This window comes from Ursus americanus, chromosome 25 (assembly GCF_024610735.1).
Source record: "Ursus americanus isolate L20-20 chromosome 25, mUrsAme1.1.p, whole genome shotgun sequence".
NCBI classification, from domain to species: domain Eukaryota; kingdom Metazoa; phylum Chordata; class Mammalia; order Carnivora; family Ursidae; genus Ursus; species Ursus americanus.
In genome coordinates, this window is record NC_142151.1 from 13771405 (window position 1) to 13797843 (window position 26439).

Genomic DNA, 26439 nt, shown 5'->3' on the forward strand with positions numbered 1-26439 from the left:
CCCACCTGCCCCTCACAGCCTTTGGGGGGCCCCTTTCCTTCTCTGCAGGTCAAACCTCACGTTCTTCTTCAGCTCACGAAACTGGACCTCAGCTTTTTCTCACCTCATCTTATCCCCACGAATAAACCCTCCAAGCGGATTTCTGGCCTCCAGGGATATGTATCAGAATGTGATGATTTTTCTCCTTGGCTTACTTTTGTCCCTCCTGGAACCCTTCGTGGACCACAACCGCACACAGGACCCTCAACTTCGATCGTCGAATCCCTACGACAGGGTCATGGCAAACGTCTACGGTGTGGGGACGTTCCAGCAGCCGGTCCAGGTCCCTCTACCGTGGGATCTTTGGCTTTATATTCTGAAGGACTTTGGAACTAAATATGGGATTCCTGTCACAGTAAACATCATCACTAGTACTCATAACGATATTATTTATAAGACTGTGCAGTCTTGGAAATAACTATACTCTGGATTTGTCTCAGCTGTTTAAGTCAAAGATCTTTATTCTCAGTTTCTTTACAGAAAAAGGTCTTGTAAGAATCACAGCTGAAAGATCATGCACAAATCACACTTTCTCCTCCGCCCCCAAAATACAGGTTCGATCATTATTCTAAAGATCAGTTTTGAGTGACCCAGAAAGCTGAGAAAACGTTGCTGGATTTTTCCGATCTGCCGCTGCACTGTCTGAGGCAGTTCGAAGGGCGCTGCCTATCTTGGCTGCCGCAGCTCCCCGCAGGAGAGAAAGCACAGGCGGAATATGCGTATTTCAGAAAGTTGGCAGTACAGGCTCCGACACGGGGAGCTGGCGACGCTGGAGATGCAGTCGGAAGCCGTGCTCCCTCCCTCTCCCCGGCGGAAGCGGACGCAGAAACACACGTCCCGGAAGTCGTACCGCAGCGAACGACTCATGCTTTCACCAGCCAGACCTCATTGCGACGCCCGTAGGGCTTCATGGGAGGGTCGTACCCGGTGCAGAAGTAGACGTCGCTCCGGCAGCTGGCCGTGCCCTCCAGGGCGGTACGCAGCTGGGCGGCGTGGGCTACGTAGTCGGCTTCCTTGGCGTAACCCCCAAACTGCCTGAGGTAGAAGAGAGCAAGGGGCTGGTTAAGAGAAGACGTGACCTCTAAGGGGTGGGGATCTTATTTATTATTTCTTTATTATGTATTTATTTGAGAGAGAGAGTGAGCGAGAGAGAGAGAGCACGAGCAGGGTGAGGGGCAGAGGGAGAAGCAGACTCCTTGCTGGTTTAGAGAAGACATGATCTCTAAGGGGTGGGGATCTTTTAAATTATTTATTCATTAATTTGAGAGAGAGAGAGAGAGCACGAGCAGGGTGAGGGGCACAGGGAGAAGCAGGCTCTGCCGAGCAGAGAGCCCGATATGGGATTCAAACCCGGGACTCTGGGATCATGACCTGAGCCGAAGGCAGACGCTTAACTGACTGAGCCACCCAGGCACCCTATTTATTTTTTTAAAGATTTTATTTGAGAGAGAGAGAGAGAGAGAGAGAGAGAGAAGCTGTAGGCAGAGGGAGAGGAAGAAGCAGGCTTCCTGTTGAGCAGTTAGTCCAATGTGGGGCTCGATCCCAGGACCCCAGGATCATGACCTGAGCTGAAGGCAGATACTTAACTGGACCACCCAGGGGCCTTTTTTTTTTTTTTTTAAAGATTTTATTGAAAGGGGGGAATCTTTAAAAAAAGGAGTCGCTTGCACTATGACAAGCACGGTAGAGCAGTAAGACGGCCCATCTGCCACTCCCTCGATGGCGGGGTCTGACCCCCTGAGCCCTAGAGCTTCGTTTGTGTGCCCAGGATATGCTGTCTTTTTCCTCCGAGGCTGTTATGAACGTTCGATACAATAATGGATGTGAAAAACTCGAATGCAGAGCCTGAAACACAGCAGTCAAGAACTTGGTGTGAGCTTCTCTTCCCTTCCTGAACCGTCCCCAAGTGATGGTAGGCTGACCTTACCCTAAGCTGCGCCTTCACCCTTCTCTCCAGCTCTCTCCTGCCTCGGCAGTTCCTCCTCCGAGCCCCTCTGTGTCCAGCTGGGGGAGGAGGAAGGTGCTGGGGCATTAGTTAGGGTGAAGCGGCGGCTCATCTTCTCCCCCAGCCGATCCTTCCTGATAAATGAGCACATCACAGCAGTGACAAGTAGCAGCTTTGTTAAAAAACAGAGCGACCAAAGGCAGGGACCCGAGGAAGTCTTGGGAGGCCCCTTGGCAAGCTTTAAGCATGCGCCAAATAAAGAAATCACTTCTAATAAACCCCTTCTCCTGGTCAAATCATGAAAGCCTTCTTTTTCTAGTAAGTAAAAAGACTTTCCTAAATCAGGCTTTTCTCTTAATGGCAGAAGGTGGGGACAGAGACGGAATAAAGCTTGTCTTTTCAAGATGATTATTCCCTCCTTACGTCATCTGCCTACGCTCCAAAATTCATCCTGTGGCCTACCCTAAATATACCACTCTAAATCTGGGTTGCACTAAAATCTTTATTAGAGTCAAATATGTCCCCATTTCTAATGAGCTTTATGACTCAAAAGTCTGAATCTGCACCCGGCCAAGATTAGGCCAAATGCATTATTTTTGGTGGGGTTCTCTGAGTCACGCTTTGCTCTTTTAGAAGTGGTTAGTCATGCTCGACAAGCATTCAGCATGTTGATTACAGGGTTATTGATGTAAAAACACCCAGGATTTCATCTTTAAGGGATTGGTTCTTTCAATCTAGATGTCTAGACAAATTGCTAGTACACAGACAGAGCCGAGACCAATTTGGAATAGAAGTTTGGTTCAAGTATATTGAAGAAAGATCACAAGGCAGATGAGGAAAGTTAACTCTACGTTCACTAAGGCTCAAGCCAGAGGAAACTGGATCAGTAGACCGAGGATAAACATTAAGGAAAGACTGTTCTGACCGTAAAAGCCTGCAAGACAATGGAATTATTGTCAAAGTACGTCTATAGGTTGAGAACCCCTTGCCTGACACGAAGCAGGTGCTGAATGGAGGAGCAGGCGGTGAGTGCCCCCTGTATCCCGCACTCATGCTGTGACCCTCCATTATTATCCTTGAAAATGAACCATGTTGGCTCTCTACGCTACTGAATTTTGGAAACGTCCAAAGAAGGAGTGGTCCTCAAATACCTTCACTCATCAGTTGGCGGCAAAAGGGCTAGTTGTGCGCTCACTCCTACCTTGGCCCCTTTCTAGCTCATGGTCTTGGGCAAATGCTTTAACTTCTCTACCGTCATGTCCTTCATCTGTTAAATAGGGCTGATCGTATCCATCTCAGAAGGCTGTTGTGAAGACCAAGGGAGACAAGATGGCGGACTGCTCAGCGCAGTGCCGGCCCACAGTAGGCCCACAACAAACAGGAGCTATTACTGTTACTTTACAATTGCTCAGAACAGCCACCCAGTTCCCTGCCTCCCGAGGTGAGGGACATGATGAGGATCTCAAGTAATATCAGGAACCCAGGAAGAGAGCCTAGTGATGAAGAGCTGGCTTGATAAACAATCTCACCTTCTTGATTGGGCCTTCTCTCAAAACCCTATTTAATCTTGAACCCCACTCCCCCTTCCCATTCTTTTTTCTTTTTTTCTCCTTGCTTTTTCTTTTCTTTCTCACTCTCTTCCCCTTCCTCCCGCCTCCTTCTTTCCTTTCCTTTCTTTCTTCCTTCCTTCTTTCTCTTTCCTTCCTTCCTTCTTCTCTCTCTCCCTTCTTTCTCTCGTTTTTTCTTTCTTTCCTTCCTACCTTTCTTCCTCTCTCTTCCTTTCTTTCTCTTTTCTTTCTTTTTCTTTCCTTCCTTCCTTCCCTTCTTCTTTCCTTCCTCTTTCTTTCTTTTCTTTCTTTCTTTCTTCTTTCTTTCTCAGCAATTATGAGCTTCTAAAATACTACATAATTCATTTACCGTGTTCATTGTTTATGGTCTGGGTTTCCCAGTAGAATATAGGCCCCACGAAGGCAGGGATCTTTGTCAGCTTTTGTGCACTGGTGCAGCCTGAGCACCTAACACAGTGCCTGACACACGTCCGATCCCTTAGCTAAATCAACAATTCTGGGGTAAACAATAAGTTAGTGTCTTCAAGTCTTCAGGTTGATAGACCTCAAGATGAAAGCACTTAAGACTATTTGCCTCCACATACACTCACTCATAGAATAAAATCTGAAGCACACACTAAGGGGACAGCGGTGGGAATTCAAACAAGGAAACTGGATTGACTGGAGCCACACTGGGAAGGGCCGTGAATGCCGTGCCAAGGACTTTGATCCTAGAAGCAGGGGTGAACCTACGAAGGCTTTGAAAGTAAGGGGCTGACATGATCAGGTTGGGTTTTGGAGAAATCCCTCTGGCAACAGTGGAGGGAAAGAGACGGAATTGCCGGAGGCCAGGAGTGGCCACGCGCGAGATGGCAAAGGCCTCTGGACAAAGGCAAACTTGAGAGGTGACTGGATGTGAGGGGAGGGCGGGGGGAGGTAGTCGAGGATTCTCCAGGGTTTCCAGTTACATCTCTAGACAGAAACTGCTGCTAAGGATGCTAGGGTGAAGTCAAGGAGGGGTGGGGATGGTTAATAATACGGTTCGGGGGCCATGTTGATAGGAAGGTGCGTCTGTGAAATACATTCACATAACAACTACTGTGTGTCAGGCACTGTGCCAATCTCCTCAGACCTGGGAAAGAACTGGAGCTGGAGATCCCGACTTGGGAAGGAGGTGGGAGTCTTCAGTGAGTAGGTACTGGCTATAATCACAGAAAGGAGGGAGATGAGGCCTAGATGGTGAGCAGACAGACGGTCAGCAGGCTGCTCTTGGGAATCCTCGTCCCCAGGTAGTGGGTGGAAGAAGCGGTCTTGGCAAGGGCCAAGGAGTTGTCTCAGAAACACAGCGACCCAGCAAGTGGTACGGAGAATGTCATCATCTGGGGATTCTTAAATTCACTTAAAAAAAAAAAACCCTCCCCAAACAAAACAAAAACGATTTAAAAATATTTATTCCCGGGGGGCGCCTGGGTGGCACAGCGGTTTAAGCGTCTGCCTTTGGCTCAGGACGTGATCCTGGCGTTACGGGATCGAGCCCCACATCAGGCTCTTCCGCTATGAGCCTGCTTCTTCCTCTCCCACTCCCCCTGCTTGTGTTCCCTCTCTCGCTGGCTGTCTCTCTCTGTCCAATAAATAAATAAAATCTTAAAAAAAATAAATTTATTCCCAGGCTGACTGAGATGCTGATAACGAGGATAAAAATTTCCCCCTTGCTTCATCATGGAAGCATTCTACTAGAAAACAAGCAAAGCGAATAGGCTGGGAAACAACAGATACATGTGTTCTCCTCATGGCACCCTCACCCAAGCGCAGAACTGCACAAACAAGCCAGAAAACCAACCCCTACCAGGCACATGGCCCTACCATACAAGACGGAGGCCCAGGGCTAGCTTCTCAGCTTGTTCGGGGATGAGCCACCTCGTTCCTCCCTGCCTCAGCTTCCAAGCCCTACACAGAGGGTAACACAGTGCCCACAGCTCTCCGACCTCACAAGCACGTTTGACTGTGACTTCAAGAATCCTCGTAAAGCACTCTGAGCTCCTCAAAGGACATAAACATGAAGTCTACACATTATTTTTGTAAGCCTATTAACAAGTCTCCTTCTCCATCTTCAAAAATACATGGCACTGTATTTTATCTCCCCCCCCCACATCAGAGTTCAGTATTTGGAACAAAGAATTTGGTTACTATGGGAACCAAGGAAAAGACACACACCCCCTGGATTCCCGAAACACAAAAGGAGCTAACTAAAAAGGTCTGGATGGGGTTGTGGGGCGGGGATGGGGCAGGCATCAGTGAAGCCGGCGAACAGATGGAGGCTTTGGTCCCAGGAGGCAAGAAATCATAATGGTTGAGGCATGCAGTGGGGTAGAGAGAGAAACAGATGCTCTGAGCCTGACCCTTCTCCTGACCAAGGCAATCAACAAGTCAACACAGACTTGGGGAGGCTCTGCTCTGCGTGGAGCTCTGTGCTAGGCAAGGGAAGTGTAAGGCCAGGAGCTGATGATAACTGCATGTCAACAGGAAAGAAACGTCACCCCATAAGGCATTTCATTCCATCAGACTGAACCATGCTTACTGAGTTGAGCATGACGAGGCACAAAACACAAGCTAGACACCACAGAGCTGTAAAGATGATAAAGACATCTGTCTACGCTTGTGAGGTCTAACTGCAGTGGTCAGGCCAGAGACACACCTAAAGATTATATAGGGCAGAAGGAAGCCCTAGAATGAAGGCAGAAGGAACAGATGGAATGCTCCGGGCGTGGGAAATAGGGAATGATTGGTTCTGACTGAGAACATGAAGGGAAGGCGTTCTGGAAGACCTGATATTAAGCCGTTGTTTATTGAGCGTCTCTTCTTGATGTCAGCAATGAACAATACGACAGAAATGCCTGGCCTCACACAGCTTCCACTAAGCAGAGGCTGGAGAAGGGCTGTGGGAGGAGCTGGGTGAGTGGAAGTGCATGCTGCTTGTGGACATGTTTGGGGGGGCATGCCCTGAGGTCAGGTGGACACGGAGTGGGGCTGTGTTGTGGATTAGATGCCATGACGAAGCATTTTTACTAGGCTTCGCTGCCTGGCGAAACATTTGGGGACCCAACCCAAAGGCTACCCATCTGCCATCTCATTTTATTACCAGCTCAGACTTTGGTCCCAAGCCTACCATGTGCCCGAGGCCCATGAGCAGAGCTGAGAGACAGGGGGACGTAGTGGGATGGGTCTTGTGCTTTAGGGCTGGCGGCCTTGGAAGGGGCAGAGGTGGGAGAACTAGGAATGATCAGAAGGACATGGCAATAATTCAGGCAAGAGGAGCTGAAGCCCAAGGCCGTGCGGAGGGAAGGGAAGGCACAGCTGGGAGGTGACTAGGACTTGGCCAACAGTTGATGTGGAAGGTGACGGAGTCAGGATGCCATCTGAATGGGAAGAGTAGGAGGATGGAGGGAACCTTTAGTAAGACGGAACACAGGACAGCAGGTCTGGGGAGGAGATTGGAGTTCCATTTTTGACATATTGATTTGGAAGACCTTGGGGAGGTTTAGCTGGATACGCCTGCCGGGGTGGGGTGGGGGAGGGGAGCTGGTGCTTGGGAGACAATGGCGGCCCCAGCCATGTGGACTTGGGGTCATGCCCCCAGAAATGGTGACTGAAGCCGCTTCCAAGCGCCCGTCTGTAAAGGACTGGGGGGATACCTGACCTGTTGTGGAGGGAAATGGTGATTAACTGCGTTTTAGATTCAGAATCTTGTCACTGGCAGGGCTCTTAGAAGTGAGGTGGCTTCAGTGTCAGAGGTCCTCAAGAGACATGTGCCAGATGGAACCAAAGCTGCCACCAAGCACACACGTTACACCGCGTCACTGCTGCACGTTTGTGCAGATGACGCCTGAATTCCTCCAAGGCAAGGCTTCCTCACCCTGTTACCTGTCCACCTTACTGGCAGATACTTTATGTCAGAATGCTTTTCCGTAAGAAACATGCTTCCCTATAATTTCCATCCACAAAGACCACCTGTCGTCTCTGAAATAGCACAGGCCTGGGGCGCCTGGGTGGCTCAGTGAGTTAACCATCTGCCTTTGGCTCAAGTCATGATCCCAGGGTTCTGGGATTGAGCCCCACACTGGGCTCCCTGCTCAGTGGGAAGCCTGCTTCTCCTTCTCCCTCTGCCTGCTGCTCCCCCTGCTTGTGCTCTCTCGCTCGTTCTCTCTGACAAATAAATAAAATCTTAAAAAAAAAAAATGAATGAATAACACGGGCCCGAAATATCAGAGACATTTGTTTCTCATCTATTTTCCCCACTAGGATGTTTTTCCTGCTTCAAAGAGTAGACACTTTGCTTGTTCCCTGTTTTATTTTGTGCACTGAAACAATTCTTGGCACAGACTAAGTGAATAATGAAACATGGTTTTTTGAATGAATGAATAAGTGTGTAAATGGCCTCATCTTGGTCATCACGTTGAGTCTGATGAATGCTAAGACATTCAAGGGAGCTGGAGAGAAGGTCAGGCTGGAGATTTACCAATGAGGGTGACAGGTGAAGCTATGGGAGGGGACCAAGATCTTTAGGGAGGAGAGAAAAAAAAAAGAGAGAAAGAAAAAGAGAAAGAGAATTGCAGAGAAGGCCAGGACCAAGACTTTCACTCATTTATTCCCGAACTTTTAACTGAGCACTTACTAGAGGAGAGCCCAAGACCCTACCCTCAAGAATATTCTAGTAAGGGAGACGACAATAAACACTTGAACAAATAGGTATATAATGCAGATCTGAATAAGTGAGGTGAAGAAAAATCAAGCAGGGTAAGAGGAGAGAAAAGGAAGGGGTGCTATTTTTGATGGAATGGTCAGGTGAGGGTCCCTGAAGTCAAAATGACAGAGTTTAGGTGTTAAGCAGACCAAGGAGGCAAAACTGTATTATGTCCCCCGTGGCCAGAGCCTCCTGTGATTACAGATGGGTGCTGGAATTATCTAGGAACTTGGCTAACACTGGTCTATAGCTCTCCTAAGCGGTAATATGGAACACCCTAGAGGCTTAGCAGTTGGGCCCTTTCTTCCCAAGTTCTCTTTCTCTAGCTTGAGCTGCCCAAGCTGCCGGTGGCCTCGGTCAGGGCTGGTCATTTAGAGAGGGAAACCACAGCGGCACCCTAGGCGCCCTGTGGCTCACATAGTTGTATCACACGCACACCTCGCTGGACCCTAACAACAGTGTGTCATACGTTCTATTTTATAGATGAGAAAACCGAAGCTCAGAAAGCCCAGCTATAAAACTCGTAATTATTAGAGTTGTGGTTTGAACTGAAGTGTATCTGTAGTCGCTTGACTTTGTCGTTAATTCTAGTACAACTTTATCTGATTCTCAGAGCGAGGTGAAGTCAAGAACAGGAAAAGAGGCTAACACGTACCGAGGGTCTGCCTAACGTCCAGCACCGTGTAGGCATCTACGGATACCTTGTTTCCTCCTCACGACAGCCCTGGGCGTTAGGTACTCTTACCCCATCTCGTACTTGGGGAAACTGAGGCACAGAGCGGCTCGGTAACACGTCAAAGGTCCTGTGGCCATTGAGCAGAAGAACTAGGATTGGATCACAGTCCCCCCGACAATGAACTCCTTGTTTCCAACTCTTTCCTTTAATGCCCAGACATTTCACTAAAACCATCAACCCTCTCCTGCCATTGGTCTGTCGAAGCCACTGCTGCACTGTCACCTAAGCGGCCTTTAGGGAACACAGAGGAGCTGGAATGTGGCCACTCATACAAGGGTGAGGATACTTCTACTGTCTCTCGTGACTACTAAGAAGATTCTGATAGTGTTATTCCTTCTTAGCCTTCTATCCATTGACTGGGAATACATACCACGGAAATGAAAGGCATAATCCCTTTTGAACATCCTTTCACAAGGTCATACAAAAGGAAGCCTGAATTAAGGAGGCAAGGCTTTCACTTTAGAATTAATTTTGCCATCTAATGCACTTACCGTGGATTTGAAATAGTACTTTTGCCTTCTAATACCTCATTCGCTCTGCCTTCCCCAGTGAGGTAGTCTTAAATGCACATTTGACTGTGCAGTGACACCAAGTGGCTAGTTGAGGGATAACAGGCTAATTAAGGACCATGGGCTAGGTTAAAAAAACATTCACAGAGCCATGCTAGACACCGTATTTATCACATTCGTCTCTTTAGGTTTCAGAGAATTAACAGGAAACTTCCACAGACCTGACTTTAATAGTACCTTTTAGAGAAACACCCTGTCCCACCATAAGGAACTAGGATTCCTTGGAGAGACGGCTAACGCCAACTCTAGGGCAAGAAATGCCAACATGTGCTTGAAACATCTTGTCAGACCAGAAAGCAAGGAAGCTACCATCGAGGACTAGAGTCATGTCAAAAGGACTAAGGGGCCGATCTGAAGAGGCTCCCACTGGCCAAAGATGGGACCATGTGAGCATCCGTGAGAACAACTGCCAAGACCTGAAACACACCAATTATATTTAAATTCGTATGTTTACACTGACCCTCCAAAACCGGAGATCAACGCCACCTTCCTGTGCAGGATGGCCACGAATGAAGTCCTTCTTCTGGAAACGGACAAAGAGAAGGCAACGAGCTAAAGAGAAGGTATCTGGCCTTTTCTCTGGGACTGCAGCTCAGGGGAACCAAACAGCAGACGAGGGGAGGTTTCTCCTTATCAAAGTATGCCAGCTAATAAGTGAGGGAAAAACAGAGCACACTATCATTTCACCAACTCTAACGAAGCGAGGCATCTAGGTAAGGGTGATCTAAGTCACTGAGTCACAGAAACAGAGGTGAGCCAGCGTGACGAGCCCCCGATGGCGGTATCCATGACCACGTCTGAAACATCCCACTCGAAGGCACAACCTGAACGTGACCGTGCCTCTGGTTCTAACCGCTAACTTACAGGCAATGCCCGAGGCAGAGGAACACGTTAAAATGCCATGGACAGGCAGTCTGCAAAATTCAGACCGCGGGAAACACAGGACAAATGATCCATAAGCAGCCATGAAAAAGGAAAAGGGGTGGTAGTGAGAAGAACCACAGATTAGTAAAAGCTTAAAGGGTGTTCCAGCCAATTGCCATGGACGGATTTTATATGGATCCAGGTTCAAACAAACTTTAAAAACAAATGATCAGATAGTGGGGGAAATCTGCACACTGGACATTTTATATTATTATAACATTGATGACATGTCGTTAAAATTTTAGGAGTAATAAGACATGACGATTGTATTTTTAAAAAGTCTTTAGTAGTCACACTGAAGTATTTATGGATGAAATTAATACGATGTCTGGAATTCACCTCGAAATAACCCAGTGGAGGGGCTGGATGGCAATTGTGAGGGTACATAGCCCACGGGTCTGGCCTTCAGTCAATTATCATTGAAGGTGAGTGATGGGTTCCATAGGGTTTCATTATCTTATTCTTTTTTTTTTTTAATTTGTCAGAGAGAGAGAGAGAGAGAGAGAGAGAGAGTGAGCTCACGAGCAGGGAGAGGGGCAGAGGGAGAGGGAGAAGCAGACTTCCCTGCTGAGCAGGGAGCCCGATGTGGGGGTCAATCCCAGGACCCTGGGACCATGACCTGAGCCAAAGGCAGATGCTTAACCAACTGAGCCACCCAGATGTCCCTCATTATCTTATTCTATCTTTTCATAAGTTTGAAAATTTCCACACTAAAAAGGTAAGGACTAAAGAAAACCATCATACCAGCTCACTACCGTGGTTTTGCTAAAACAACAGCCCTGTCTCCCTGAGGTCTTACATGAACTGATTTGATCACGTCAACCTCATTCCTTACGAAATCAAAGAGGCGAAGGGAAAAAATAACTACTGAAACCTCCCACAGCTCATACACATGAAGTTATTTGTAAAAACGGAAGCATCTTAGTAACTACTGGAAGATACTCTTCAGTAGAAGTCCTATGAGGTAGGTGGTTAAGGGCACTTAACAGATGGGGAAACTGTCTTAGAGACGCTGAGTGGGACTCCCACTCAAATACACCTGCTCATTAGAGTGCACCAGGCTGCCTCCCAAGACACATGGCGAGAGAGCGGAGAGAGGGTGAGACAGAGGAGACGCAGCACCCAAGATTTAAGGAGCTGCTCACTCTCACAGCCAATCCTGCACCTGAGTTAACAGTGAAAGTGGGTGCCTCCCTAAATTTTGTGCTACAGCCACCTCGCTTTCCCACTCTAGTCCCTGTCCTTGGGAAACATACTCTTGACCTAGAGTTTGCTTTCTCTGCAGCCTCTGCGGTGAAGGCAGGAAGGTCGGAATGATGACTGGAGTAGAGGAGTGTGGGTTCCCGGGCTCACAGCCCAGCTGCAGTACACTCACTATCCTCTGGGGGGCGTGCGTCACCAGGCCTGGGACTGCCCAGAGCAGCCAAGCTCACATTCCCAGCATCAGTGTCAGTTCCAGAGAAAGCTACAGCCTCAGGTAGCAGTTGTTGGGGCAAGGCAGCCAAATAAATAAGCCTGGAGGCCCCTGGGAGTGGACAAAAACTGTCTGGTACAAGATTCTTTGTGTATTTCTTTTTCCTCAGGATATTCTAGAATAGAACCAAATCTGCACCTATAGTGAATACTGGTAAGGCTGTGACTGTACCTGGTTCAGTGCCTGTCGCAAAGTAGGATCTTAACAAATGGGGAGTCATGGATTCTCTACAAGAGACTTGGTTTCTGAAGGGAGATTGGGGCCCAAAGAATAAAAACATGCAACCATCGGCCCCTGTTATGCTCTATAGTCAAAAGGATCATGACCCCAAATGAGGCCCTGGAAACAGGACAAGAATGAAAATAGGATGCATGTGTGCTCTGCTCAAAGGACCATGGACAATGAACAACTGAGGGGGTGGCAGTCCAGTTCTGGCAAATACTCCCTGCCCTTCTGGCGTTCAAGGGGAGCATGGGGTAAAAAGGAGGTCCCCCAAGTCCTATATATATATTCATACACTCATTTATATATTCATGACCCCAAACAACAGCTTGACTTAGATATTTCCCTACTGTGGCTGATGTAGGTGTTCAGCTTAAGCTGCGGGGATACTCTAACCACGTCAATTTGGCAACTGGCAAAGTATTTATTCAGACATAATGCAAATGTTTGCGTGCTATAAGCGGAAGAAAATGAAATGAGAAATTGTCAGGACTCAGTATTTAACTTAATTCATCAATAATATAAAGAAATTAAGAAAATAATCCTATTTGTATCAAAAAGAATAAAATACCCAGGAATAAATTTAACCAAGGAGGTAAAAGATTTGTACACTGAAAACTAAATTGAAGATTGAAGAAGACACAAATAAATGAAAAGATATTCCATGCTCATGGATTGGAAGAGTTAATATTGTTAAGCTGTACATACTATCAAAAGCAGTCTACGGATTCAATGCAATCTCCATCAAAATTCCAATGGAATTTTTCACAGAAATAGAAAACCAATCCTAACATTTGTATGGAACGACAAAAGACCCCAAATGGCCAAAGCCAACTTGAGAAAAAAGAATAAAGCTGAAGCATATTTCCTGATATATTTCCAAATATATCCTATATCACAAAGTTATTGTAATCAAGACAGTATGGCATTGGCATAAAAACCGATATATAGATCAATGAAACAGAATAGAGAGCTCAGAAACAAACTCATGCATATTTGGTCAACCAACTTACAACAAAGAAGCCAAGAATAGTCTCTTCGATAAATGGTGTCTGGAAATCCGGACAGCAACAGGCAAAAGATTGAAATTGGCCTTCTATCTCACACCAGTCACAAAAAACAATACAAAGTAGGTTAAAGACTTGAACCTAAGACCCGAAACTATAAGATTCCTGGAAGAAAACATAAGGTGTAAGCTCCTATAGGCATGAGTCTTGGCGACAATTTTTTGTATTTGCCAACAAAAGCAAAAATAAACAAATGGGACGACACCAAACTAAAAAGCTTCTGTACAGCAAAGGAAACTATCAATGTAATGAAAAGGCAACCTACTCAATGGGAGAAAATATCTGCAAATCATATATCTGATAAGGAATTAAAAGCCAAAATATATAAAGAACTCCTATAACTCGATAGCAAAAAGGCCAAACATTCTGGTTAAGTAATGGGCAGAGGATCTGAATAGACATTTTCCCAGAATACGTACGCATGGCCAGGGGGCACGTGAGAAGGTGCTCAACATCACTCATCATTAGTGAAATACAAATCGAAGCCCCAGGAAGGTATCGCTTCACACCCATTAGAATGGCTCGTATCAAAAAGACAAGAAATAAGTATTAGCAAGGCTATGGAGGAAAGGGAATCCTCATGCACCGTGGTGGGAATGGGAACTGGTGCAGCCACTATGGAAAACGATATGGAGGTTCATCAAAAAATTAAAAGTAGAACTACCCTATGATCCAGCAATTCCACTTCTGGGTATATATCCAAAGGAATTTAAATCACTATCTTTTAAAAAAAAATTTTTTTTTAAAGGGATGAAATCACTATCTTGAAGAGATATCTGTACTCCTATGTTCACTGCAGCATTATTCACAATAGCCAAGGCATGGAAACAACCTAAGCGTCCATCAAGAGATGAATAGATAAAAACATGGTATATAGATTCACAAAGTAATATTATTCAGCCATAAAAAAAGAAAGAAAATCTGGCATTGGTGGCAACGTGGGATGACCTTGTGGACATTACGCTAAGTGAAAGAACTCTGACAGAGAAAGGAAAATACTATATGATTTCACTTATACATAGAATCAAAAAAAAAAAAACACCAAAACTGAACTCATAGATACAGAGAGGAGACTGGTGGTTTCCAAGAGATGGGATGTGGGTGGGGAGTGGGAGAAATGGGTGAAAGGTGGTCAAGGGGTACAGATTTCCAGCTATCAGATAAATTAGTCCTGGGAATATAATGCAAAGCAAGGGGGCTATAGTTAACAACGCCGTCATGTATATTTGAAAATTACTAAGAATGCAGATCTTTAAAGTTCTCAAGAAAAAGAAATTGTAACTACGATGGATATTAACTAAACTTATTGTGCGGATCATCTCATAATATTTATACATAACAAAGCAATACATATTGTACACCTTAAGTCAATACAAGGTTATAGGTTGAGTATATCTCAATAAAACTGGAATAAAATATCAATGTCATGCAAATGCCCACTGCAGAAGATCAAGGAGTGGTTACGGAGATCAGGTGTTACCCTCAGATGCCTAAAGAATCATCTCCTTACAGGGAGTAGACAGTGATGCTTTCCCTCTCCTCGATCTTAATGCTGTCATCGGTGGGAACTGGCGGGTTGCTCTGAAACTGGTTTGGAATCCGGAACCAGACTTTTAATTTCTTCTGTAGGGAGCCATCATCACCGGGAAACACGGCAAAGGAAATAGGAACGGTCATCCCCATCCCGATTCCTGAAAACGTAAAAAACCCCACAGAGTGAAGAGGGTATTACAGGTGGAACTTGCTCAGGACTGGAAGATCTGCCAGTCTCATTCTTCCTCCAAGACAGTCTTTTTTGTTCTTGAAATTAATAACAAACCTTTTAGGCATTAAAAATATACAGTCAGATATATATAAAACACCTCTTATTTGTATATATTGGAAATAGGAGTGTAGTGACTCAACGTGTTTGGAAAAAATTATTTGGTAATATATATCAAGACTGTAAATATATCGGTATCTAATTACTTTCTATTTAAATATAAATTTTAAGGAAGTAATCCAAAATATGGCAAAGGCTATAGGTAATAGGATATTCATTGCAGCAAAATTTATAATTGTGAGAGACTGGGAGCCATATAAATGTTCCAAACAGGAATACGTCTAAGTAAATTATAAGCGCATGATGCAATATAATGTAGCTATCAGTAATTAAGCTTAAGAAGACTATTTAGCAATAGTGGAAAACAGTTATAAGTAACTATAAGTAACAGAAGGATATACAATTTGCACAAACACTATGATTACATTTTAAAGGCCTATTAAAAAGCCCTAAAGAAATACATTCAGAAGACAGCAATGATTGTTATTTAAAAAGATGGATCGGGGCGCTATTTTGTTATTTTCAAGATTTTCTTTATGTTTAATCATTAAAAAACATTTTCTTAAAGATGTATGTATGTATTTATTTATTTATTGGGGTGGCGACAGAAGGAGAGGGAGAGAGAGAGAATGCCAAGCAGACTTGTGCTGCTCATGGAGCCTGACGTGGAGCTTGATCTCACGACCCTGAGATCACGACCTGAGCTGAAACCAAGAGTTGGATGCTCAACTGGCTGAGTCACCCAGGGCCCCTGAATTTTATCATTTTTATACATACACTCTTCTAAAAAAAAGGTTACAACAGTATTAAGAAGGAAAAGATTTCTTCTTGACCTCCTACTGGTTGACTTACTGCCCAAAGCCTGATTACTTTGGTGCTACTAACTGTTGCTGAGGTTAATACCAGTTTCTGACTCCCTAAATTACCAGCTTGAGAAATATCCTACAAACTAAACATTACATCTCTTTCTTCACCTCGCTTTCTGACCCGGTTTGGGTTTGCACTGATTCTAAAGAGCAGTCCAAATGAGAGAGCTTTAGAGTAAAATTCATATTTAAATATGGTTTACATGCCGACAGGTACACTGAAACTTCAGGCCCATCATTTTAAAAACAGGGGCACAGCCAGCACAGACTGCCATGTCGAAGAGTGGGACAGCCTAAAAATTCTCAGGCCCTTCACTTGCCAGAACGGAGCCGAGCCCCTGCCATACTCATCACTCACGGAGCCTCAGTGCCCTGCAGAGTGAACGAACAGGGGACTGGGCAGAAATGTTCAGCCTGGAGGCGGAGGTCTCAAGTCTGAGGCCGGCCTGGCTCTGTGACTTGGCTTTCTTCATTCAGTCAACCAATCCAAAGATACCATAAGCACGTTAGGGTTAAAACCCCCAGAGTGTATGTTCACGCCTGGGAGAGAAGCATGCATCAGTGATATGGAGCAGGGATATCGCACACCGAGGGGTGGGCTGGGATGGAGTCAGTGTGGTCTCCCTAGAGCGTCCCTCGTGCACACTGCCCAAGTTCACATGCGGCTGAAGCAGGTGGTGACAGGTGCCCTGTGGCCCCTCCCTGCATTTCCCCCGATGGCAATGAGACCTAGCAAGCTTGCCTCTGAGACCAGAGCAAAATCAATAGGTACTCACCCTTGTCATTGGTGCCTCCCACATACTTCATGACTTTGGGCATTGCTTCCCGTAGAGCCTCATCCACAGGCTTGTCTGTCACTTCCACTGTGGCAAACCGCCCGCCCTCACAGGTCCTTTCCTCAAAGGAGACGTCTTCCTAGGGACAGAATGTACATGCTTCAGAGATTTAAAGTGACAGCCGGTGATTCCTCTAGAAGCAGTAATGGTCCAGTCATAAGAACTGCTAAAGAACTTTCCATAATGAACCTGGGCACGGTGACAGGGTAGAAGAGATGGTAGGGGCGCCTGGGTGGCTCAGTCGCTAAGCGTCTGCCTTTGGCTCGGGGCGTGATCCCAGCGTTCTGGGATCGAGCCCCACGTCGGGCTCATCCTCTGGGAGCCTGCTTCTTCCTCTCCCACTCCCCCTGCTTGTGTTCCCCCTCTCACTGGCTGTCTGTCAAATAAATAAATAAATAAAAAAAAAAAAAGAAGAGATGGTAGGGGTATGAAGGGCCACGAGAAGAAGGTTCCGGGATTTCTTACAAAGGTGGAGTTGGGAGAAAAACTTCAAATCATGAATATTCTCAGAGATAAGAGAAGATATTGCATCCCAAGCCACTCAGAACATAACCAGAATGCTATAAAAATAGAATGTTCAGAGATCAAAGCGCTCTTAGAAATTAAAAATATAACAGAAATGAAAAATTCAGGGGAGAAGTCAGAAGATAAAGCTGAAGGAAATCTTCCGGAAAGTCACGTAAAAAGGCAAAGACGTCGAAAACAGAAGAGAAAAGGAAATCAGAGGATCAAGCCAGGAGATCCAACATCGGAATGACAGGAGAGCCGGGAAAAGAGAAGAAGAAAACTAGAAAGGAGGAAAGAAAGAAATCCAACAACAATGCCACAAACTCGAAGCCCCAGCATTAGCCTCATTCTAGAAGCAGGGCAGCAGGTCAAGAAGAATCGAGTCATTCAGACAGGGAGACAAACCCAAAGAGACTCTTAACTCTAAGAAACAAACTGAGGGTTCCTGGAGGGGAGAGGGGTGGGGGATGGGGTAACTGGGGGATGGGCATTAAGGAGGGCACGTGATGTAATGAGCACTGGGTGTTCTATGCAACTGATGAATCACTGAACTCTACCTCTGAAACTAATAATACACTCTATGTTAATTAATTGGCTTTAAATAAAAAAAATAAACATAAAGGATCCCCATGGCAATTTTTACAAAATTAAAAGAAAAAAAAGGACTCAGAGTTGTTCTCTTCATTTGTATTCCCAGACAGGACTCCTCATTCCAAGTCATCTCACTAAACCTTACCCCTCTCCCTCTGAATGCTCAGCTCCACTGCCACTTCCCCACAAAGCCTTCCTCCCTGGCAGGAACCCCACCCATCAGGACCACTCTCCATGTAAGTGTCTGTCCTAAGGTCATTATCCTTTGCCTTATGGACCCACGCAGCCCTCCTCCATCCCCCCTCCTCTTCCTTGCCCTTTGATGTCTCACGATAGAATTTCATATTCCTTGAACATACGCTATAAGACAGTGTTTTTCAAACTGGAAAAACAACATGATCCAAAACAAGAAATGCCTTTGTATATCAGGGCCCATCAAGAACATACATGTAATTGACACGAAGTTTCACATACTAATACTTTAGCCTTATGGAGGGCAGGCTTTCTGATAGTAGCCTTTTCTTTCTTTCCTGTTGACTTCTACTCTGCTCAAGTGAATTTTATTCTATTTCACTAAAGAAGAAAGATGTAGTCTATATTGATTTTGCTATCTGGTAACGGAACACTGGTGCAATTTGAAAAATCTGCTATAAAGTCTTCGTGGACAAGACCTACGCCACGGAACATCATAAATTAGATGCTCAATAGGTGTTTATTTATTGATCAAGGAGCTGCCTCTCTTACTAATGACTATGAAAAATAGACACATGAGAGAGGACGTGGCCGCCCCGCTGGGCAGACAGGCCTTCCTGTGACATCCTAGACTGAAAGTTCTCAACTCCCAAGAGGACAGAATGACGTTCTGGAGGTGAGGTGGATAGGACTGTGGGACTAAGAGACCTGTATTGTCTGGAGAAGTACATTTACATTATAATTTGATGTTTAGAATGAAAAAAAAAAACCTATTTTTTTCGTAACGCAAAATTAAAGGAGAAGAGTGAGAAAGGGGCCCAGGAAATTGGAAAGGTCTCTGAATGCCAGTTTCATCCACTTCCCTTCATGTGGGGCAGGGGAAACTGCACCAGACCAGGAATCAAGAAGCTGCAAATCAAATCCACCGTGGCTCCTAATTCCGAGGATTGCTGTGAGGTCCTCCCCCTGGAACGTGTCACATTTCCAAAGGGCCTTCGGTAGCCAACCATGTTGTATAAACCTGGGGTGTTTTGCTCTTTCTGGCTCTGGCTCTGGCTCTGGCTCTGGCTCTGTCACAGCAGAGACTAGACTCACCCTTCATTTGAGGTCCCATTGAGTCTTGCCACTTATGTTTAAAATTCCAGAAACGCTACTCTGTGAATCAGAGAATTGCAGCTTGAAAGCGGTTTTAAAGTTCATCCAACCAAACTAATTTTCCCAAAGAGGAAATGAAGAACTGGAGGGACCGAGCTGCCCAGGGACACATAGCTACGAAGTGGTGACATTGGAACCAGAATTCCAATCTCCAAACTCTAGCCTAATGCTTTTAAGCATCTCCCTTTAGCTACTGAGTTAGTTCTTTCTGATGGACATTTGTATGCCTGTGTCCAACTCCGAACAGGGGCACCTAAAGTCACTGAATGCAGCTGCTTCTCTCACAGATGGAGAAACCAATGATAGGCTCTCACTGGAGAAACGAGCTGCTTGGCTCTTTCCTTCTTTCCTTCTCTTATTCATGCAGGGAACAACAAAGACGCTTCTACTATGTGTGGAGCACTGTGCCAGGTGCTAAGACACAGTGATGAAAGACACAGTCTCTGACACCAGGCGGGGTGCGGTCTAATAGAAGTAGCCAGGAGGGGGGCCTGGGTGGCTAAGTCATTAAGCGTCTGCCTTCAGCTCAGGCCGTGATCCCAGGGTCCTGGGATCGAGCCCCACATCGGGCTCCCTGCTCTGCTGGGAGCCTGCTTCTTCCTCTCCCACTCCCCCTGCTTGTGTTCCCTCTCTCGCTGGCTGTCTCTCTCTCTGTCAAATAAATAAATAAAATATTAAAAAAAAAAAAAGTAGCCAGGAAACCACATTATAACCTGGTGATATATTTAAGAGGAGAGGCAGGGCAGCAGGGGAACACAGAAAAGGACTACCTTGGTTATTTTGGGGGGCAGGGTGTGTGTTGATGTGCTTGGCTAGGTCGGGCGGACCTTGAGGTGCTTACAGATCCTCCAACTGGACATTCAGTCACTGATGCACGGATTTATGGAGGAAATATTATTGAAAACCTCGGCCAGGTGCTACGGATTTGGCAATTAATATGATATGGGCAGTCTTGCGGGGTGGTGAGAAGATTATGAAATTATCGTATGATGCAGTGAATGTTCTGTGTAGTTTGGGGAGGGCGAGTTCAGGTAGCGGGCACCACAGGTGTAAGAGAGCAGAGGAGAACAATATGCTGCAGGTGAAGGATACAAGTGGTTCACTGGGGCTGGAGCAAAGGCTGCCAAGCAGGACATATAGCAAGAAAGGGGCTGGAGACTCTGGCCGGGGCCAGACCCCTCAAGAACTCCTAGGCTGCCATAGGGAGGATTTTGTAACCTTCGTTCCAGCGATGGTGATCTGAGTGCAAGTCAAATTCGTTCAACTGACTTTGTGATACGAACGTGGGATTTTGAGTGGGAGGGGTCCTGGAGCAGAAAGGAATCTGGGGATGGTACAGGTGATCTGCGCTCTCAAACTCTTCCCCAGGCAGAAGGTCCATGGCAAGGAAAGAAAGGCTGCTAAGAAGGGAATCCAGTTGGATTCAGAGAGCCAAGTCCCCCATGATAATTCTACCAATCTTTTTTTTTTTTAATTTTATTGACTTATTTGAGAGAAAGTGAGCAAGAGCGAGAACAAGAGAGAGCACGAGCAGGGGCTAGGGACAGAGGGAGAGGGAGTAGCAGACTCCCTGCTGAGCAGGGAGCCCAATGTGGGGCTTGATCCCAGGACCCTGGGATCATGACCTGAGCCGAAGGCAGATGCTTAACCGACTGAGCCACGCAGGCACCCAGGCGCCCCATAATTCTACCAATGCGTAAGGCTCAACTCCACCTCCTCTTCCTGAGTGATCCCTCCTTCCCATGAACTCCAAAGGCAAAGAACACTAAGGCTAGAGGGGCCCTTTCATCTCTATCAGTTCATCTGCCTCCTGCTACAATGAGCCAACTATCCATTGCACAACTGGACATGTGGGTCTGGAGCTCAGCAGGTGACTGACATGGGAGATAAATTTGGGAGTCATCAGCAAAAGGGGTAACAACGCTGTGAACGAAACTGAGACTGCCCAGGAAACACACACAGAGCATTCCGTATCACGTCACACGTTAATGAATGCCCTACCTAAAAGTCCTCACTCACCAAGTTCTTAACCTCTCCCAGATGGTCCAGGCACCACCTAGCTTCTATCTACCTTGCCAGCCACACCCAGAGCACTTCCTCACTGGCCTTCTGCTATTTCCTTCAATGCCATGGTCATTCCTGCCTCAGGGCCTTTGTACCTGCCTCTTCTTCTGCCTGGAGTATCTCTTTCCTGTCCCTGCCTGACGGACCCCTACTTATCCAAAAAGTCCCAACCTAAAAGTCACTTCCTCAAAGAGGATCCTCATTTAAAACAAGTTCCCATGATATTTTTAGAGGCCCCTGTACTTTCACAACACAAGAGTTATTGTAATTATAACCGAATAACAATGTGTTTAACTTCTATCTGCAACCATAAGCCCCCCGGGGTCAGGGGCTGTCTGTGTTTACCACTGTATCTCTTAGCATCAAGTACCACGTCTTGCGTATAGTAGGTACTAGGAGTATTTGTGGGAAAGGAGGCTATGGAGTAAAACCCGGTTTTACTCTAATGACAAGGAATACAATAGACATAGCTGGGTGGACAGATGAGAAATTAGTCTAATTGTATCTATGCCGGAGAAAAGCAAACTCACAATGTCCTGAAGTGTTACTCCAGCGCCGCCCCCCCCCCCCCGTTTTGATAGCATCTATGTCCATATATTCTCATATGAACCACTGGATCACTGTGAAGATTTAGGTTTGAGGGATGGATATTACAAAACTAGTTCTCCAGGGAGCAGAATTTAAATAGAGTTCTAGTTCCGCAGAAAATAAAGCACCTAAGTTAACACAGCTCACACATTTGATTCTTCAAATTTAGTGTCTTCAGCGTGTGTCCTTGTCACATGGAACATAATAACAGCCTACCTCTGCCCCAGATCCAGCTAGCTTATGCTCCCAATCAGATAAGGATTCGGCCCATGGCTGCAAACACCAGTTTTCAACATTCCCTGGGAACCCTGGTCAAATTCCAATTCCAGGCAGGGATCTTGCAACAATGCCTCTTGCTATGGGATTTGCAAGGTCCTCTGCAAGGTCAGTTTTTTCCCCTTGCCACCTGCTGGGGTGGGTGTACATGTTAATTCTGGAAGCCAGCTTTCTTATTGTAAGAAAATAATAATAATAATAATAATAGCCAACCTAACGCAGTACGTTCTATGTGTCAGGTATTATTTTAAATATTTGGCATGGATTTGTTCTTTCAATCCCTCCAATGATCCTGTGAAGAAGTGAGTGTTTTTATCCTTATCTTCAGATGAAACTGGAGCACAAGGGGTTAAGTAACATGCCCGAGTTACAGAGGGCAAGGGGTAGAGCCAGGATTCAAACCCTGGCTGTTGGGTCCTAAACAATGTGCACAGGCTGGAAAAAAATCCCATTAAGATGTCAGTTATTAGTATCAGTCCTGCTCGGAGCATCCACCAGACCCACCTAATCCAACATAGACAGCAGGGTGCCTTCCTCCTTCCCGAAGCAATGTGGAAGGCACCTGATAAGTTCCGCAGCAGCCTGGAGCTCCCTCACCACAATCAGTCCTGAACATCTGGTGAGCCTGACCCGGAGCTACCGAGGGCCCACTATCTGCCATCTATTGGCTCAAGAGAGTGGGCAACGGTTCCTGACCTAGACGCTATCTGGGGCAAGAGAGTTAATTTCAGGGAGAGTCTATCTTCAAAATAATAACCCCCTGAATTTGTTTTTTTTTAAAAGGCTTATGAGTATCTTTGAATAGTTGAGTAATTGTCACAGAGGCACTGTTGTTCTCATATCACAGCTGAGAGATTTCAGGGTTCAGAGTGCTTCGGAAGTTAAGTAGCTTACCCCAAATTACCTGTGACACTAGGGGGACGCTACGGTTACCACACCCAACCAAGCGCTAGGTATTTTGTTGAACTACTTATAACTGGTGGTCTCACTTAAACTTCCAAACATTCTTGTAAGATACAAAATATTACTTATTCTCGTGATTGGCTTCAGAGAAGTTAAGTAAGTTGCCTGTGACCACACAGCTAGTAAGAGCGGAGCTGAGATGAGTTCTGACATAATGATATTACTACATTTGTAGGGGGTATGAGTTTACAACGCAGTTTCATGGTTTTTAGAAATTTAATATTTATAATTAGTCTGGGAGTAGATGGGAAAGATATTTTCATACCCATTCTACAGCTGCAGAAACTGAGATCCTCCAGGTTCAACGATCTGCGTCAGCCTGGCAGCAATATGCCATAGGGTGCCATATTCCCACCAAATGTTGAGGGAAGATGCTTCTCAGGGAACTGTATTCATCCCCAGAGGCACCAAGTCAGTGGCGGGTGACACCGTATCATGACGGGTCTAACAGGAAACAGAAACTACTTGAGTATTTTGAACGGAGGCACCTCGTTTCGAGAAATTAATTTCATAGATAACAGAAGAGTTGAGATGCCCAACAGGGAACAGTGAGGCAACTCGGAGGCTGGTGAGCACCTAGGAGAAGTAGAGGGAGGATTCTCTGTTACTTGAGCTCAGATACCTGATCTCTCGCTGGAAGCTAGAACCATGGTGGCCTGTCTAGAAAGGGCTGGAGCTACAGAGAAACTCTTGGTGCCAGAGACCTGATGGTTCAGAGAAAGAGAGGGAGAAACACCTTCTTCCCTTCCTGCCACCCTTTTATCTCCCACTAGTGCCTCCCCCTGGGTGAACCTCACTGTGAGTTGTCTGACATTGGAAGCCTGGGAAGTAGGCAACTGGAATCAGCCTCCACTCCAGACTGAGACACGACCCCCACTCCAGACTCCAGACCGAGACATGGCCCCCACTCCAGACTCCAGACCGAGACACGGCCCCCACTTCAGACTCCAGAGCGAGACACGCCCCCCACTTCAGACTCCAGAGCGAGACACGCCCCCCACTCCAGACTCCAGAGCGAGACACGCCCCCCACTCCAGACTCCAGACCGAGACATGGCCCCCACTCCAGACTCCAGACCGAGACACGACCCCCACTCCAGACTCCAGACTGAGACACGGCCCCCACTCCAGACTCCAGACTGAGACACGGCCCCCATTCCAGACTCCAGACCAAGACACGGCCCCCACTCCAGACTCCAAACTGAGACACGACCCCCACTCCAGACTCCAGACCGAGACACGGCCCCCACTCCAGACTCCAGACCGAGACACGGCCCCCACTCCAGACTCCAGACCGAGACACGGCCCCCACTCCAGACTCCAGAGTGAGACCCAGGGAATGGGCGAGGGAGGGATCTGAGGACAGACAGGTAGCAGAACGGCCCAGACCCTGCATTGGCAGTTGTCTGTTAACCCAAAAAGACCCAGGGAGCTGGGGTCCACTACAGAAAGGAGAGCTCTCTGGGAGCTGTTGGGAATGTGGGGATTTACTTGAAGCGTTAGGGCCAAGAAGCATCCTAGACACTCCTGGGCCGAGTCCACAGACTGGCATGCACACCGCACACAGGCACGGTCTCGCCACAGACGGATCCCATGGCCTGCAGTTTACAAACATTCCTAGGCAGATGCCAACAGGTAAAACTGACATTATTTGCCCTACTCAAAACCACAGCCTCATTCCTCAAATTCCGTATTCCTTCTTCCCTTCCCTGCTTGTTTTTCTTCACAGGCCTGATCTGATAACGATACCTTTGGCCTGTTTACTCGTGCATTAGCCATTAAACGTAAGCTCGACGAGGACAGGAATTTTGGTTGGTTTTGTTCATTGCTTTATCCCCACTGCCTGTAAGAGTGGCTGGCATGCAGATGACACTCAACAAAAGCTACTTGTCGAATACATTAATTTTAACTTGGGAGAGTTCACATGAAGAATCTGGATTTCTGGTTTTCCTTAAAAATCTGGCAACCCTGGTTTATATCCCTGCATAGCAACATTACTGCCCTTTGTAGAGGGGGCTCTGAGTTCTCTCTCGGATTTGCCTCAGTCCCCACCTTGCCTTAGAGTCTAACACAGCCAGCTTCACTCATTTCCAAGGCTGCCTGGATGTTTGTAGGCATCTGAATACGTCACCCCTGATATGGGCTAAACTTGGTCCTTCTAAGTACAGCTGAGGGAACTCAGAGACAGACAGATGAAGTGACAGGCCTCTGGTTATAGCGTGAAGAGTCCAGACTAGAGTCTAGTTGAGGGCTTTGTGTGACCATCATTGTACTAAGTACCAGAACTTGACCCCCAGACAACACAGTCCTTTAACATAGGAGGTGCTGAGCAGGGAGCTGAATATACAAAGGGCACAAAGTACCTGTTTGCAAGGAGACTATAATCTAGTGGCAGATTCTCTGTTTCCAGGGGGCAGTCCAATTTGCTTGTGTTAGCACTGATGTCAATTTGGGGGGATACAGCAGCGATGCCCTCTTCACCCATCCTGTATGGGAGTTCCACTGGCTCTGGGCCTTTGCGCACGCTCTTCCCTTTTCTGTGTCCTCCTAAATCCCAGAGGTCCAGCTGAAGACACTTCCTCCGGGAAGTCCCCCTCATCAGCCCCTGGCAGAATGGATCGGTGCTTCCCCTGTGCTCCCTCCCTTGAATTTTACCTCTGTGGAGCACAGATCTCGTTCTCTTATACTCATTTCTCCAGGAGTTGGGGATTTCTTGAGGACAACCACGTTTTCGGTCTTTTTGCACCCGAAGGCCTCTCAGGAAACAAATGATCAGAATGCTTCGGATGTTTAAATGAACGAATGCATTCAACAGGCGCTGTTATATCTCCACGCCGGACTCCTCTCTTAGAGCAACCTCTTTGTCTCCCCTCCTCCCAGCAGAGCCCTCAGCCTGCTGCTCTGTACTCCCCTTCTACTTCCTCCTTCCCAGTTCACGTGCTGGGCACTGGAGGGCCTTGCCCCCGGCAGAAGCCAAAACGCACATTCTGGGGTCACACCGCTGTCCCACCTGCCCGTCAGAACCCGCGCCAGCCCCGTTCAGGGTGCGGTGGGGGGCGCAGCCCCGCTTCAGGTCCTCGGCAGCCGTGCGGGCCTACCTTGCCCCCTTTGCTCAGGACCTGCCAAGGCCACGTCTCTACGCTCCCGAACAGCGAGTTCTTGATCATGCCCAGCATGGTGTCGCTGCGGCGCTCCGGACGCACCTGCGGACTCGGGACTGCAAAAGCGGCTGGGGCACCACGGGTGAGGGCCTAGGTGGTGCGCCTCGGACTCCGACGCGAGGAGAGGCGCTCGGAGGCCGGCGGGGCGGGGCGTC

The 26439-nt window shown here is 46.8% G+C and overlaps 1 protein-coding gene across 2 annotated transcripts; it reads right to left on the bottom strand.

Moving 5' to 3' along the window:
• Positions 1–480: 480 nt before the first annotated feature.
• Positions 481–26439, bottom strand: HEBP1 (heme binding protein 1). 2 transcript variants are annotated; one of them, XM_045781407.2, is made up of 5 exons: positions 26222–26439; positions 16729–16867; positions 14775–14955; positions 1967–2118; positions 940–1074 (listed from the first exon to the last, which is right to left on the bottom strand). In XM_045781407.2, the coding sequence occupies exons 1-4, from the start codon at positions 26297–26299 to the stop codon at positions 1968–1970; spliced, it is 549 nt and encodes a 182-aa protein (XP_045637363.1). In that variant the 5' UTR covers positions 26300–26439; the 3' UTR covers positions 940–1074; position 1967. The 2 variants fall into 2 exon arrangements, with proteins under 2 accessions (XP_045637362.1, XP_045637363.1); XM_045781406.2 differs by lacking the exon at positions 1967–2118 and having other exon boundaries at positions 481–1074; positions 26222–26437.